Here is a 16,559-nt window from a genome sequence, read left to right as displayed (position 1 = left end):
ATATGGATGTTGTTTTTTTTGCAAAATTTTACAACTGAAAGTGAAAAATGTCATTTTTTTGCAAAAAAATCGTTAAATTTCGATTAATAACAAAAAAAAGTAAAAATGTCAGCAGCAATGAAATACCACCAAATGAAAGCTCTATTAGTGAGAAGAAAAGGAGGTAAAATTAATTTGGGTGGTAAGTTGCATGACCGAGCAATAAACCGCTAAAGTTGTGGAGTGCCGATTTGTAAAAAAGGGCCTGGTCACTAGGGGGGTATAAACCTGTGGTCCTTAAGTGGTTAAAAAAAAAAAAAAAAAAAAATCTTAGAAGGCCTATCCCAGGAAGAGCATTCCCCCCGCATCAAAAGGATACTTCCTTTTAAAAAAATTGGGATGAAAAAATTTTTGTCTGATCTTTTCCATTCTTTTTGAATTAGGGATTTTATGTTCTCATTTATAGGAAAAAAAATAATTTTAATGATCCAGATCACCGAACATAATCTGCTGGACTGTCTTTTGCTCTTTGGATTCGTCCACCTTCATTGTGGCTTTAAGCAAGGAGTCTGTGTCCTCATGGGAAAATAGTGGTTTACCCACTGATTCCTCTTCTGATGATGAATCCAAACTACCGCAGATCTCTCCGTGTTCTACCTCAGAAGAATCTGAATCTGAGTAGCGACTAGAATGAGCCTGTTTGCCCGGGGGTGAAGATGGAAGGAATTTCTTAAATTCTTTCATAGAATCCGCTATTTCGGATTTCACCATGTTCTTGATACTTTGCATAAATGATGGGGACTCCTCTTCTACCATCTTATTAATACAGTGCTGGCATATAAAAGGATGTAAGTTTGAAACAACCTAGAGAGCTCTGCATATATAAGGAAGATCCAGGAGGAGAGTCCCTAAGAGGACAGACCCAACAAGAAAAAAAACTAAGTTGTCTCAGACCAAATGCACGGCCTGTCCACATGTAAAGGCCAGGGTAGAGAGGAAACAAAGAAGCACTGGAGGCTAAACGCTTGAGAGAAATGATACAAATACTCACAAGGAAAGGGAGCGAAAGACACCCTATGAGAAAGAAACCTCTTCCTGCCAAGGAAAAACAGCCAACAACCGAAAGCCATGGGTAGCTTCCCCAGAAGCAAGCGGCCAGCTAGATGGTCTAAGAAAGAGTGGGGTCAGGGACTCCAAGCAGGATTACCTGGACAGAGGCTCAAGAAGGGTCCAAAGAACCGGACCGCCTAAGGGCAATAGCCAGAAAATCAAGGAAACAACATCGGCCATGGGTGACCAACCATCCCAAGTGTAGTGACCAGCAAACTGTAACATGGTCCCAGAAGAAGCAAGTACAGCAGCCTGGATTTGGTAAAAGAATCGCCAAACATCCATATATCAGAAAGGATGCAGAAGTCAGCAGGGGAAGCCGGGAGAGACTACACTGACATGTAGAAACCAGCTGAGCACAATGAAACCCCCAGGGAAGGGAGAAGGAACGGCCAGGTGCAGACAACAGCCAGGTGCAGACAACGGCCAGGCCCAAGGGAATGGCCCCTTCTGTCATGTAGCACAACTAATCATAGAACATAAGGGAGTACCAAGAACACCCGGACCATGGAAGAGGTACGGGACCATGTCCGATACCAGAGCAAGCAGCGGAAGTCCATCCACCGGTAGGTGTGTGGCACTCACTAGTCCTGTCACAGCCATATCAGAGGACATCCAGCGAAGATGCTTGGGATTCTGTATGGTGGCAGACATCCAGCGATGACCCAAAACTGCAGTAGCGGCTGGTGCTCATAACGCTGTGTACTCTTGCAGGATAGAACATCCAGTGGTGACCCCTGTACTCTGCAAGGACTGTGCCATGTATCTCTGAATAGAAAGTAGAGAAGCAGTAATATCAACGTGAGTACTCATCATGAAATGGGGTAACGCGGCTGTGCAGCATGCAGTAGTACTTTACAGGGTTGACAAAGAACAAACCTAGCATGCCAGCCAACAACTTGCCCACGGCAGAGGGAGAGTAGTTGTCTGGTGCATAACAGGATTGGGAAGTCTTGTTAAATAGTGTGTCATTGCCAATACAGAGGAAGAGAGAAGACTAGAGGGCCTGGTTCAGGGGGAACTGCACCCGGTGGCAGATCTGAACAGGCCAGCAATATACTGAAACAAAGCAACTCTACTTCGCCCAGGAAAGGGGGAAGACATATGGATACCAGGTATGCCATGTATGCTAGAACCAGAAAAGAGTTAAGATACTATAATTGGCTGCATGGTGCTCATTATAATGAGTGGAACATAGCTACAGCATTTGGAAATGCTACAGTATATGGAGGCTGCACAGGTACTCTACCTAATAAGGGAGAAATAAGTTGTGTAGTGCAGACTTAAACCCAGACAGGTGTAAAGGGTAAAGCATCTGGAGATGGTACAGGAACTCCACTTAAGAGGGGAGCGATGCATGCGTGGTGCGCACTAGAACCAAAGAAGTGCAATGGCTACCGCATTAGAAGATGGCCTCTATACCTCGTCTGGAAAGGAAGAAATAGGGCTGCATGGTGCATAATAGAACCAGAGAGGTGTAACGGCTACAGCAAATCTGGAGTTGGTACAGGTACTCTACCTATGAAGGATGCAATGTGGCTGCTTGGTCCACATTAGAACAAGAGAGAGAATTGGAGCAGAGGTGTCCTCCGAGGCAGCAGATGGAATGGCAGGGAAGGATTTGTCACCAGCCTCAGACCTGTCCTGGGAGAGACCTGAGGATGCCGAGGAGGAGCGGGACATGGTTGTGACAACCAGATGTAGTGGGCGGGACCTAGCAGAGTGTGCCCCATCTGCGGAAGGGTCCCTGGGAGGGCAGAGGTGGCTGCAATTTTGGGCAGGCAGTTAGAGTAGCGACGTCCAAAGATTGGGAGAGTCGGACAGGATTCTCTATGGCTTGGGACAGGGAAGAGGCCCAGTCAGGAGAGACTGACAGAAGTAGGTCAGGGCGTCATGAGAGTGCCTGGGAGCTACTACGCATAAACACGGACAGGCTGACCGCGTGGCAACCCTTTAGAGCAACGGGCGCACGTAATCAAGTGGTGACCACAGGGGTAAGGCAAAGGGCTGAAGGGGAGACTGGAAAAAGGAATAAAACGCCAGCCAGAGGCTGTCCTACCAGACCCCAGGTGCTGTGTTCCGAAGAGGTGCTGCTATGGAAGAAGTCTGGGAAACCAAGAGGGGGTGGGACGAACGCAGCCTAGCAGGCTCAAAAGCCGAAGCCTCGATTTATGAGGCCGCCGGAATAGCAGCGACGTCGGCGGGGCGGACCATGGGGTTTTCTATAATTGGGTGAGGAGCTATGCCTGGAAAGGGGTGGCTCGGAACAGGGACAAATAGCCACCGTCCGATGTCTTCGGGCGCCGCAAGGTCACCCCCATCGGCAGACTCCACACGGGGACCGTGGGAATGCCGGCATGCCACTGCGGATGCAGTCAACGAGGACAGGGTGACGGGCGAGGTAACTGAATATGGTTCAACCAAGGTGGAAATCCACGATGGAGCCACATCCTGCAGCAGGTCGAGACCTGCGAAAAAAAGAGCAGGTCATGTCTGCCTCCTACAGACACTAGACTAAAACTGAATAGTCTAGTGCTGTGAAGAGGGTATAGCCCACCCGGGAGGAGCCAACCTTTTTTGATATCTAGTGCATCCTAGTGGTAGCTGGACAAATATCCATGGTGTTGTGTCCCCCAATGCCATTAACGAGAAAGCTCTATGAAAGATGTTAACTACTATATAGTGGGGACATTGAAGTTCACATTGTTGCATTCTCTGCAGTCACCCCCTTAATGAAGTGACTTTCAGGCATGACTTACATGTGACACTACATTTTTTTTTTTTTTTTAAGATACATTTGTTGCAAATCAGTTGCATGAACATTAACTGGAAATTAGAGTTATTATGCTACAGGTCTATGTAATAGTGTTTCCAAACATGCAGTCTACCACTCCTAAAAGGAACCTGTCATCTCTCCCAACATGTCTTATTAGCTACTTGCATTCCCCCAGTAATAACAGTTCTGCAAAATCTATTCATATAACTATGTTGTGCCATTATTCTCTTATTCCTGCTAGACGTTTATGGATAAAGTCACAGATGGGTGTTACCAGTTGGGGTGTGTCCCTGCACAGCCCGCCACTGGCAGCTCTCACTGGACAATGTCAGACAAACTTCTAACAAGAATAGTAGAATGGCACAACAAATAGTCAAAAGAATAGATCCTCCCGAATAGTCAGTTCATGTGGAATAAAATTATTTACTAAAACAGACATGTCAGTGGGGGCGAAAGGTCCACTTTTAAAGAAAAATAAAATAAAAGATATTGCATGCAGATGACCAATTACAAGTTGCATTTTGCTACTGGGCAAGCACAAGACCAGTGGCTGTATTGTTAATGGCTACAATATATCGAAAAAGTCTGAAGATTTTATCAGACCAAAAAGTAGAACAGTCAGAGTACATAACTGATTATTAAATATCTTATGTATAGTGGCACATCAACTGTGGTATTTACTTAGGTTTTTAAATGAACTTTACGGCTAAACACGTGAACTGTACAGCTGGTTCGCCCTTGAACTCCCACAGTTATATCAGAAAATTAGAAGATGGCTATTAAGAAGGTTAGAAGTTTTTATTTAATTTTGTTTCTCAAAAAGGGAAGGAAAAAAATACTCCTTGTGGTTAGTGCCTCTTAAGGATCAAAAGGGTTTCATCATAACATGCAGGAGTTTATTTCAAGAATAAAATAAAAATATAAACTTTTCTGCATAATTTCATCTATATAAAACAGAACTACACTATGCTAGTTAATGCGGAGTTAACATAAATACACAATTTAATAGGCTCCCGTGATGAGAAGTTTCATATAAACAAATATAGAAATTATTTACAAAAATATCTCATTACCTGTCATGATGTCAATAGGATGTGTCAATCAATGCAAATGTATACAGGTACACCATTTAATATTTATTATATGCATTTTATATACATTATTTCTCAACAACTGTACTGCTTTTTGTGGTACAATCTTAAAAACTTGTTGATTTGCAGTTCGTAAAACAAAAACCTTACAAAACGCGCAAACTCAGCGGATTTTTTTTTTCCTTTTGTGGAAGACTAGAAAAAATATGTGAAATTGTTTTAGTCATGCGTGTAACACAAATTAAAATCTTTTGTCAATACCAGAAACTGAATAATGCTTGAAGAGAAATTAAGAAAAAAAGACGATGAATCTGAAGACATGAGAAGTAACAGAGCAGAATACAAAGGTTCAATTACAAAAAAAAAAAAAAAAATTAAAAATTAATGCAGGAAGGTCTAGACCCTCTACGGTGTTTAGTTGTGGTGCACTACAAGGTAAAGCATATATTTAAAGTGCAAAAATTGCCACGGAGCAAGCGTTTGTCAACCTGTTTTCTTTTTTGGGGGGAGGGGTAGGAAGAGATATCATGGGCTCCATTTTGCAATGGCAATTTTGCCTTGCTCAGTACTCTGATTTTAAATATCAAAGTAAATAATGGCCTTCGGTCATGCTTCAAGAAACTTCTCTCTGTGTCCCACAAATAATGCAAGTCCTGTGTCACATGAACAAAAACAAATATAAAGCTGAAATAAATAACATTAAGCCATTGTAACTTAGCTGGGAAACGTCTGGATAAATTAACTCGTAAATAAAGTAAACATACAAAATATCACACAGTGATAGAATGCTGCAATTGTTAAAGGGGTGGAGGTGCACTGATAAAAGCATATGGAACCCCTCTTGCCAGTTAGAAAAGAAACTACTTGTTAGTGTGAAACCACCCAGTTGTGTTTAGCTCTCAAACGCCAGACCTTCTGGCAGAGTCACTGACTTCTGGCCTTATAAAGGGATGCAGGGTATAACAAAAAAATAAAAATATATATATATAAAAAAAAAAAAAAAGGAAACAAATTGGATAAATGTGATTTTAGATAAAGAAAAAAAGGAATAACATGAAAGAAAAAAATACATTAAAATTCATTTCATTCTCAGGTTTGTACTACCCCGATAAAAACACTGCAATTCTGTGACAGCTTAAAAATAAAAAGCGTAAAAATAGTAGGTCAAAACCTGTATATATGCAGGACTAATGTTAAAAAATATATAGTAACACACTTGCACTGTCCAAGAACAGAGAAAGTTAAAAATAAAATAAAATCCCTTCATTGGCAGCCAGACACTGAATTCTACAATGCCAGCCTTTAAAACAAATAGCTACATGTTATCAAGGTATTGCAATCTGAACTGGGTAGCATAGTGCAGAGCAGGCCTCCTTGCTCCTCTAAGTCCTTTCAAGTTCCAGGGAAACCGATTTCTTTATTGCATTGTAACGGTGTCTGGCATCAACAAACCACTGAATACACTACAGCATATTCCATAACCCCATGTTAGTTGAGCTCTTGATTCACACACCCAGGACCTGAAGTTAAAGATGCAAAAAAATATTTTTCTCCTTTTTCTCCATATCGATTGTAGAAGAGAATATGTATCGTACATTTAATAAAAGGAGAGACGCGCTCTGCATGGGGCCGTGAATACTGGTTACTGTGACAAAAAGAGGGATTAGAGTACAGTAACTAAAGCCCTGGATAGAGCCATCCTGATAAATGAGAAGATGAGAGGCTAGCGCCAGATGGGTGCGGTAACCAGTATCCCCCTATTCTGCAGGAGTCATCTTGTAGTGTCGGCACTGGAGAAAATTCCCCTTGGCAGTGATGTTGTAAGAACTTGGTTAAATACTGCAAGTGACCTTAATTTTTGTTCCAAAATGCACTTGTGGCACTGTGTAAGGACAGGAGGGGAGGGATATGGAAGGGTCACACGAAAACCTTGGCCAGAGCATCTGCTCCAGCACTGGCGATGAATGCTTTGGATGGGTGAAAGGCAACATCGTATATGGACTCGTCCAACTTCTTGCGATGGGCAGTAATTTCCTGTACGCAAGTCTTGCTGTCCAGATTCCACAAGCGAATAGAGCTGTCATGGCCTAAAAGATACATGCACACAATGAGACTGGATTAACAGGTGAAGGTATCTTGATCACCAAGTATCCTTGAGGATTTACTTCTAAGATTATTCAAAAAGAAAACCAAATCTCTTATGAATGCCAAGTTATTATAATGCATAATAGCAAGTTATTAATCTATGCCACCCCCAAGTTGAAGGGGGACTTAAAGGGTTGTGCAAGGGTTTTATACTGATGACCTATACTCAAGCTAGGTCATCAATATCAGATCGGTGGAATTCAGACACCCCCACCGATAAGCTGTTTGACAAGGAGGTGGTGCTCCATGAAAGTTCTGCATCCTGAATGGAGCGACTACTTGTAATTACCCTTGCTTCCAAGACAATAGGCAGTATAATGAACAGAAAGCAACGCTCACATGGAGCACCTCCTCCTCTCCAAACCGCTGATCGGCACAGCTCAGCCATGTGCATAAAGCTGAAGTTACATAAATGCACGTACTTCCAGACATTAGGTAAATTCCATTAGGATCCACTGCAAGGCTAGTAACAGCATCCAGGTGTGCAACCATTGAATGAATGGTCTTCCCTGAAAACAAACAAAAAAAGGCTATTAAAACGGATTATAAAGGTATCGTAAGGTATGCTGTATGAATAGAGCTAAAAGTGATAAAGCAGTTGAACTAGCGGAGGTCGTCTCAATTGCTACTAGATAACATTGGAAAACACCAAATGGTATGTTAGGGCTGCGTCAGACAAGCGCGTGCAGTCTGAAAATCACGCTCCGGGTCTGAGAGTGATCCTCCATTCTGAACTTGCAGGAGTGCATGGCATTATACCGATTTATAATGCTGTGTGCCTCTGCATAATCTTATTGCTACAGAATCATTATGTCTTACTTTATGTCAGTATGATTCTGTAGAAGGAAGGTCATGCAGAGGCACACAGCATTATAAATCAGTATAATGCTGTGCGCTCCTGCAAGACAAGCAGTGTCCAAAACAGTGGCTCATGCTCCCACATGGAGTGCGACTTCCGGACTGCACACGCTCGTCTGAAATTCTTGCAATCTAAGGCTTCTTTCAAACAGGTTTACTTGAAGCGACTAATTGTATATTAGGCACTACAGGATGTTAGAGATTTCCAGACTCTGATCCCCTCAATACACTGTACATGGAATTTTTGTTACTCACATTTATTGATGTTGGAACCCTACAAAACATTCAATCTGAAATTCCCGTCGCTGCACAAAAGTTACTAGTTCAGACTAACTGGAGAAATAATTAATTGGCACTTAAATAAATATTTGATTCACGGCTACAATGAAGCACAGATCAATGACAGTAAGTGCATTACAACTCGGTTCTGAGTTATATCAGGATGAGAATAATGTGGGATTCAACTGCATCACTATTGCCTTGTATGAATCCAGTTGATAATTGTTTAGCAGTACAGATCCTGAAAACCACAATGTTTTTCTACCCTGTTACTTGGATATTTCAAAATCATAGCTTGAGGGGGGGGGGGGGGGGGGGGGGGGGGAACAAAAAAACAAACAAAAAAAAAAAACATATGCAGTGTACAGTAATAAACCCACGTCCCTGCTAGAAGAGAAATACGGAAGCTCACCAGACTTGTTGTCAAAAAATTTAATGTGCCTATCCTCATAGGCAGCAATAGTAACAGGAAGAGTAGGGTGACTCACAACCTTGTTTATGTGGCCACAAAATGGGATACCTGTAAACAATATAAAAAATTTTTTTTTAGAAACATGCATCTGTTAAGGAATTAGCAGAATACTGAAATTACAATAAACAAAACAAATTTATAACATGCCTAGGGCTACTTTCACACTAGCATAAATCACTGGAAAAGGTGCACCACGATGATATGCAACGGACAACACTGGCTAATCCCTCAGGCTGATGTTAAAAACTGAGACTAGTCAATGTATTCCAGTCAGGAACACATCGGAGCCCTTTTACACCACCGTCCGGGTATCTCAGCGTGGCATGGGTCCTACCACTAGACTACCTACGGTGTGTGAACACGGTCTGATAGGTGCTAAGATCCAACTCACAGCCAGGCTCCCACATACCTCCATAGTGAGATCACTCATGTACTGGGAGAAGGAATAGGTCTGCAAGTCCCACCTACAACAGGCCATCAGCAGTACGCAATGGCACATTCCATACATATAAAGAAAAATCACTAAAATAAAGTGGCCTAAATGGGAGGCCGACATCCTCCATTGTATGCATTTTTGCTGGGGATTGCCATTAGCAACGGATCACATGCGGAGGAATTGCTCCCCCGGTTATAAACACGCCACAGTGTTTGGGGCTTTTGAGCATTTCCTCCCATTTAGGCCACTTTATTTTAGTGATTTTTCTTTATATGTATGGAATGTGCCATTGCGTACTGCCGGTAGCCTGTGTTGCACCCGGTAGCCTGTGTTGCACCCGGTAGCCTGTGTTGCACCATGATGTAATTTGTAGGATTCTACTTAAAAGGTTCCAAAGCTGGGGTACTTCTCCTCGTCTCAGAGCAGATCCCTATACCAGCCATTTCTGCCATATTCTAGAAAACCTATATTTCTTCTTGTTGTTTACCAGATGAGCTTCCTCACAGACCAGTGAAGTTCTAACCAAATTCTCCCATTCCATAATCGTGGGTACAGCACTGCCTCCCCAAAGTCGGATGATACACTTCCTAGCCTGGAAAAGTAATTTGGAAGCTATTTCTCGATGTTGAGAGATATCCATTTTCCCCCATCACTCCTAATATACATATCTCAAATTGGCTAGGGATGCTTTGATCCAATGGTATTGCTCTATTCTATCTCTAACCTTTCTCCGTTTGGTCCCCATTCATTGTCAATAGGGGCAAAACGTACCTGAACAGAATGAAATGCTCCAAAATGCATTCCGTTCCATCCTGGGATGCGAAGCAAGACTGATCTGTCATGACTCACAATGCAAGTCAATGGGGATGGATGTGTTTTCTCTGACATAATAGAAAATGAATCCGTCACACATTGACTTTCAATGGAGTTCATGAAAGATCTATCTTGTCTATGTTAAAGATAATACAATGGGATCAGATCATAACAGATGCAGATGGTTGTATTATTACTAACAGAAGCGTTTTTCTGAACCCTGCCGGATCCAGCATAAACGCTAGTGTGAAATTAGCCTAACCTTTCAACATACTTTGCATTAACCAATAGTAGTGTGTGTACATGAGGAATAGAGCTTTCTGACCACTAAAAGACATGAACCTGGCATTTTTTTTAGTTTTCTCCCTGTGCATGCTGAATGTATAGTTTGCAGTTCTCCCAGAGATGGTAGGTGGAGACTAGCTCCTATGCACACAAAGTAGAGGAGACTCTGCTTCCTAACCTTGTCTTACTCACTCAGAATCTGCCCCATGATCATGGAGGACATTACAGACAAATACTGACCTGTATGATTGTGAAAAAAGAACTTGGCATGAGATATAAACTTCCTATTTACCTGCAGTGGTCTCTCTTGCTCTGCCTGTCTCTGAGTTCCTGCTCACTCCTCCCCCCTCCCCTCTCTATAGACTTGTATCGATATATGTAATCTGATCCTCCTGTGAGTGGCTCCAGTCCTGGACAGATTCAAAGCAAATTTCAAAGAGAAAAGCATATATCAAGGGGGCTGATAAGAACTAGATGTTTCTCTCTGATAAGATATATTGCAAAGATTCCTATGGTTGCTCATACTATTGATTTACACAAAGTTGAGTCAACAGTTAGCAACCATTAAAAGACTATTGACACCTTCGGGGACATTTATTTTACCATCACTGCATTTTACTCCTTTTGGGCTAAAAACTATTTTCTCAACTGATATTTAAGAAGTTTTTTTTTTTCTCTACAGCTTTCCCTTTGACTACATCTACATACTCTGTGCTATATGAGTCCATCAGGGAGCTGCTCTGATTGTGCTATTTGTAGCCCTCATCCCTGAACAGCTCATACACAGTCATTTAAGCCATATTCTTATTAGTTTGATAGGAATTTAGCTATGATGAGCTGTCGGGAGTTCAAAGATGAGTGCGACAGAGCCGCCAGAGCAGCTCACTGATGGATTCAGTGTGAGGCAAAAAGCAATAGTTTGTATAGTGGAAAAGCTGTTGAAAGCTTTTAATAACGACCAACTGAAAAAAAAAAAAAGTTCCCCAATATAAGTAAAATGCAATAAAAATAAATAAAAACTACACACAAAAGGTGTTCACAGCTATATATATATATATATATATATATATATATATATATATATATATATATATATATATATATATATATATATATATACACACACACAGTATTTTTTCTTCCCATAAACTTTTGATCAGGACTGTATATATTAGAGTTGTATAACATTGGGGCAATATAGGTTGGCGGCTTGCCTTTGACCAACATATAGATATGTTATACTGTACCTGCGTATAATTGATCAATTGTGTAGGGACAAAACAATAGTTCCTTATGGATTGCCAATTTTTAATGTCTTTTTATATTTTATGACAGATGATTTGCAATAGAGTATGGTGTGAGGAAGTTCGAGGAGACAATTGAATGGCGTGCGGTCAAGAACCACATTATTTTATTATTCATTTTGTGTTATCTTTGTATATGGCCACAGTCTGTTGCCCACATGAGGGGCGGTATTGAGGAGATCCCTCTTAAATGGTGGTAATGTGCGGGTTTTGACCGGGGGGTACAGAGCGACCCTGCATTAACATGTGGTTGCGCTACTGACCGCGGGTCACAGGTGAAGACTGCACCTATTTCTGGTAGGAATGGCTGCCATCTGTGGTATGCCGGCATGAGTAGGTGCTGGCACCGCCCTGCAACAGAGTGTATTTGACGCCTGTTGTGGATGTCTGGTTCCCTCATTAAACATGGTGGACGCAGTGTCGGAGTTACAATGCGCAGTCGCACAATGACCTATGCGACTATGACCGGAAGTGATTCAGGGAAGTCATCCTGACATGCGCAGAGACGCTCCAGATACGCCGAGCAACATGCGGTATCTGGAATGGCAGCCATTCACCCTCCTACTCCTCATCCATCCTCCGCTTGCAAAGCCTCCTAGTAAGCACCTGACACCTATTGATTATTATTTCCACATAAAATTGATTGTGATTTTTATTGTAATTAATATTGTATGGCGGTTTTTCTTTTATCATATGTGTTTATGAGCACACCATTAGGATAATATATATAATATGGGTTATATGTAATATGAATTACATTGTCACTCGTCTTTATTTTGTAATATTTCTTATACATTAGCATAATTTAATTGCACGTGTTTTGCTAATCAACAACGATTATGAATGAATTGCACATGTTTGGCCAATTTTAATGAATGAGTATGTTGCTATATATTCTTGGCATTTTGTCTCTGTACACTGCTTGAGGAAGGCTCCTGTCTAGAGCCGAAACGTCGCACGTCCCACTGGGGTAAATAAAGATTTTTGTATTTTTTACTACTTGGGAGTGCTTCCCATCCTTTTTTTACTATAACTATATATATACACACACACACACACACATATATATACATACACAAAGTATTAGCAGACAGAGCTAGTTAACACTGCAGATTTTGCCAAGGCTGAAGTTACTGGCACGGTTTTTTAATTTGTATGCCGTGAACATACTTGCAGTTTAGCCCTCTGAATGGAACTATGAGCAGACAACCACCATGGATTCCGGCGGCATCCGTGTGGACACTGCGTCAAGAAAGGATGTATCCCTTTTTTTGGCGCAGTGAAGGCTATAAACTTTAGCCGCATGAACTGGGGAATGGCCTCCCATTGAAAATAATGGGAGTCAGATTCATTGTGCTTGCCAGTGGCTTTCTGGCATGAAATCAGCTGCAAAAGACTAAGGCTACTTTCACACTTGCGTTTTGTGTGGATCCATCTTGTATCTGCACAGACGGATTTGAACGAATAATGCAAACGCTTGTATCTAACGGATCTATTTGCATTATTCATAAAAAAAAAAAAAGTCTAAGTCAAAACGGATCCGTCTTGACTTACACGGAAAGTCAATGGTGGACAGATCCGTTTTCAATTGCACCATATAGTATCAGTGAAAAACTGATCTATACCCATTTACTTACATTGTAAGTCTAGACGGATCAGTTTGGCTCCGCATTGTCAGACGGTCACCAAAACGCTGCAAGCGTCTAAAAAATGCAACGGAAAAAAAAACGCCAAATTGATGCATTCTGAACAGATCCTTATCCATTCAGAATGCATTGGGGCTGAACTGATCCGTTTTGGACCGCTTGTGAGAGCCCTGAAACAGATCTCACAAGCGGACCCAGGAACGCCAGTGTGAAAGTAGCCCAAGCCGTTCATGTAGTACAGCCACAGACCTCATACTGAACACCTTTGTGTGCCTAAGATTTCATATGGAGTCACACATTTTTTTTTTCAATGATTCATTAAAAAAATAATATATGTCCTCATACTGACGCACAATTCTGTCAATAAATTACAGTAATATTAGGGAGTGATCAAGCATCACATGGTCCTCTCTTTCGGCAAACAGAATATTTTTTTTCTATAATAATCTATATATCTGCACTATAAAATACTTACTAGAATCAGAAGGAGCAGATAACTGCAGCAGGGACTGTGAAGTCTCCAGGTCATAAATCACAATACAGCCAGAGGTGAAGGAGGCAACAGCATGGGCAGGATCACAGCCTATAAAATCCACTGATGTGGGGATACCATGCTCTAATGGGAACAAAGCAGATGTGAAATTTTTATATTTTTTTAACAATAAACTTTGGCCAGCATACTCAATGTCCATTCAGCGTGCCAGGATAGAGGCAGAGCTTTATCGTATCCAGAGCCACTAAATGCATTCGTGGAGACTTTTGCCACTTCACAAAATAGGCCAAGAGGCAGGCATTCAAACTGTGTAGGAGCGATAGGACGGATAGACTGAAGAAAGAAAAAAAGTGGGATCTATGGGAACCTCACCTATGGGAAGCATGAAGTTCTTATGTTATTTGTTTAGCTGGTTCTGTAAGGAATAAGCACACCCAGCTACCTCTGCTCTACTTTCAATGGTAAAAGTGGACTCTTGGAATCATGTGAGCCCCATACTTTCTATTGATGAGGGTCCCAAAGGTGGGACTTATACACATCATGCACTTACATTGGTATCTCCATCTCCGCAATCACTGTTCAGATAATGTAAATATATGAATTTTTGCAAATACTTTTATCTTTCAGTAATGTACCTTTAACGCCTTTCCAACCAGCGCCATACTAGTACGGCCAGGTTATTAAAGATGGTGCCCACCATAGCTGTGGAGTGCCTGCTGTTTTTTGCCTTCCTCTGGATCAACTTGAAGGATAACAGGCTGAACTGGATGCATGTCTTTTTTCAGCTTTGAAAACTATGTTATTTGTATCATTGGGGGACACAGAACAGAAGACCATTGTTATTTCTGCCACTAGGAGGCACCACTAAGCTGAAAAATAGAACGTGCTAGCTGCTCCTTTCAGCTATACCGCTTCTACAGCCCCTGAGCCAATCCATTTTTAGCTTAGTGTCCATAGGAGACCGACGCAGCTGCCGCACAGGTCTGCTGAAGTCTCTTCTATTTTGTGATTCCACACGTGAAGACCTACCTCTACCTCTTGAAGGCAAGGATGAACGGTGGATTGCAAATCTGCCATTGCCCGTCAGCAATCAGGTCATCTTAGCCACTTCTACCTGCTAAGCCCCCTCTTATTCCGGTGTAGATTCCCTCGCCAAGGGGCAGCACACCAACAAAGGTGACACAGCTGGAGATGGAAGTATAGGATCCCCTCCCCTTGCCCCCCTAACCTGCTTTTTTTTTTTCTTCTTTCAGCAAAAGCCCTAATCAGTCTGATCTTACGCTCACAGATCCACAATGTTGTTTTTCTCTCTCACCACGCCCTACGGTATCACAGATGGTGACTCAGTGGTGGCGCTCCTATGGTGCTAGTCCACTGGTATCTTTTCCTTCTGAGCATTCTGGTCCCATACTATATCTCCTCTCTGCTACATTTTCAGTAGACACCCAGCTTGTTTCTGACAACTGACTAGTCTTCATTTTTTTTTTTTTTCTGGCTGTATATCCGAAGCTTCTGGAGTCTCTTGAGAGAATGAGACTCGGTAGAACAGGGCAAATCTTTCTTCTGTCTTGGTTGAGACGCAGCAGAGTCTACGTTCTCTATGGCTGACCTCCCTTCCACAGTCTTCCTATCATACAAATCGTTACCCGTTGCATCCTTTGGTGCATTTTGGTGTGGGACTCTATAGCCAGCCTTAAAGTTTTATTCAGGTCTTTTTTTCCCTCCCCCATCAGATTGCTTTTTGATCTTCTGTTACCCCCAATGATATGTCCTTGTCCTTACCTGTAAAATCCTTTTCTCGCCGAGTTCATTGGGGAACACAGCTCCAACTTAGTTAAGAGTTATTACTGATAGGTCCCACCTATTTTTAGTCTTACTCATCTCTAGTTCTGTTTCTTAAAGGATAACTGTCTTTAATTTGCTAGTTTATTAGAGCTAGGCATGTATACCTGAATTAGAATGTCAAAAGATCTATACTACCTTATAATAACAGCTTTCAATAATGTCCTCTCCCTTTCCACTGCTCCCTTAAAAGACCGTTGCTAGAGCTGGTCTGTCTTCCCTTTAGTGTAAACAGAGGGGCGGTCCTTCACACTACATGGCTGCATTAGGCTTCAGAGTGAGGAGGCGTGTCTCAGTAATCCAATCTGATTGGCTGGAAGGAAGCTGCTGGCTACAGCAAGTGTGTATGGAAAGTGAGGGAAAGCCATTTTGGCCTCAGAAAACGGGTGGAGGAGCCATCTCGAGAAGGTACTCATATTGTAAATGTTTAAACAGCCGTAACACAGGGAAAAACTCAAGGAAAACAGTGGTATGTGAAGAAACTAAAAAACTGCTTTATGCCAAATGCTGCTGCAGCAGTAACATATGCTAAAATAGATTTTTTGAGGAAAACATGATAGTTACCCTTTAAGGCTGCGCCTACTGCTTCCGTACAAACTGATTAGCTCAGTGTCTGCAGAAGGGGTATAGCTGTGAGAATTAGCTAATACTTTTCTTTTTTTCAGCTTTGTAATTGCCTCCTAGTGGCAGCAGCTATACCCATGGTCTTCTGTGTCCCCAAAAGAAGTCAACGTGAAAAGGATTTTATAAGTAAGCCCAAAAATTATATTATTTTACTACTGTTAGGAGCTCAAACACCAGTAAAAGAAGCACAGTAATACCACTTTGTTACATGCAGGAAGGGTTTAGTGCCACCCGCTAAATCAGAAACCTAGAAGAATGAGGAACGGGACCAGGCTGTCCAAAAGTAGAGGCAGAGAATTTTGCTTTAAATAATTTTAACAAAAGAAAATTCTAAAAATATTAAAATATCAAAATACCCCAAACTCTACCCAACCACCTTTAATAAATCAAGATGAGAGAAAGAAAA

At 41.8% G+C, this 16,559-nt stretch overlaps 1 protein-coding gene across 4 annotated transcripts in view; it reads right to left on the bottom strand.

The window, feature by feature from the left end:
- Positions 1–4,988: 4,988 nt before the first annotated feature.
- Positions 4,989–16,559, bottom strand: part of STRN3 (striatin 3) — an 83,702-nt gene continuing 72,131 nt past the window's right edge. For all 4 annotated transcript variants that reach the window (XM_044272526.1, XM_044272523.1, XM_044272524.1 and 1 more), the window contains 4 exons: positions 13,670–13,810; positions 8,651–8,758; positions 7,524–7,610; positions 4,989–7,043 (listed from right to left, as the gene is read on the bottom strand). In XM_044272526.1, the coding sequence (XP_044128461.1) occupies positions 6,874–7,043; positions 7,524–7,610; positions 8,651–8,758; positions 13,670–13,810 (506 nt within the window). In that variant the 3' untranslated portion in view covers positions 4,989–6,873. The remainder of the gene's footprint in view (positions 7,044–7,523; positions 7,611–8,650; positions 8,759–13,669; positions 13,811–16,559) is intronic.

Source organism: Bufo gargarizans, chromosome 11 (assembly GCF_014858855.1).
Source record: "Bufo gargarizans isolate SCDJY-AF-19 chromosome 11, ASM1485885v1, whole genome shotgun sequence".
NCBI lineage: Eukaryota > Metazoa > Chordata > Amphibia > Anura > Bufonidae > Bufo > Bufo gargarizans.
This window is presented reverse-complemented; position numbering and strand designations above follow the sequence as displayed.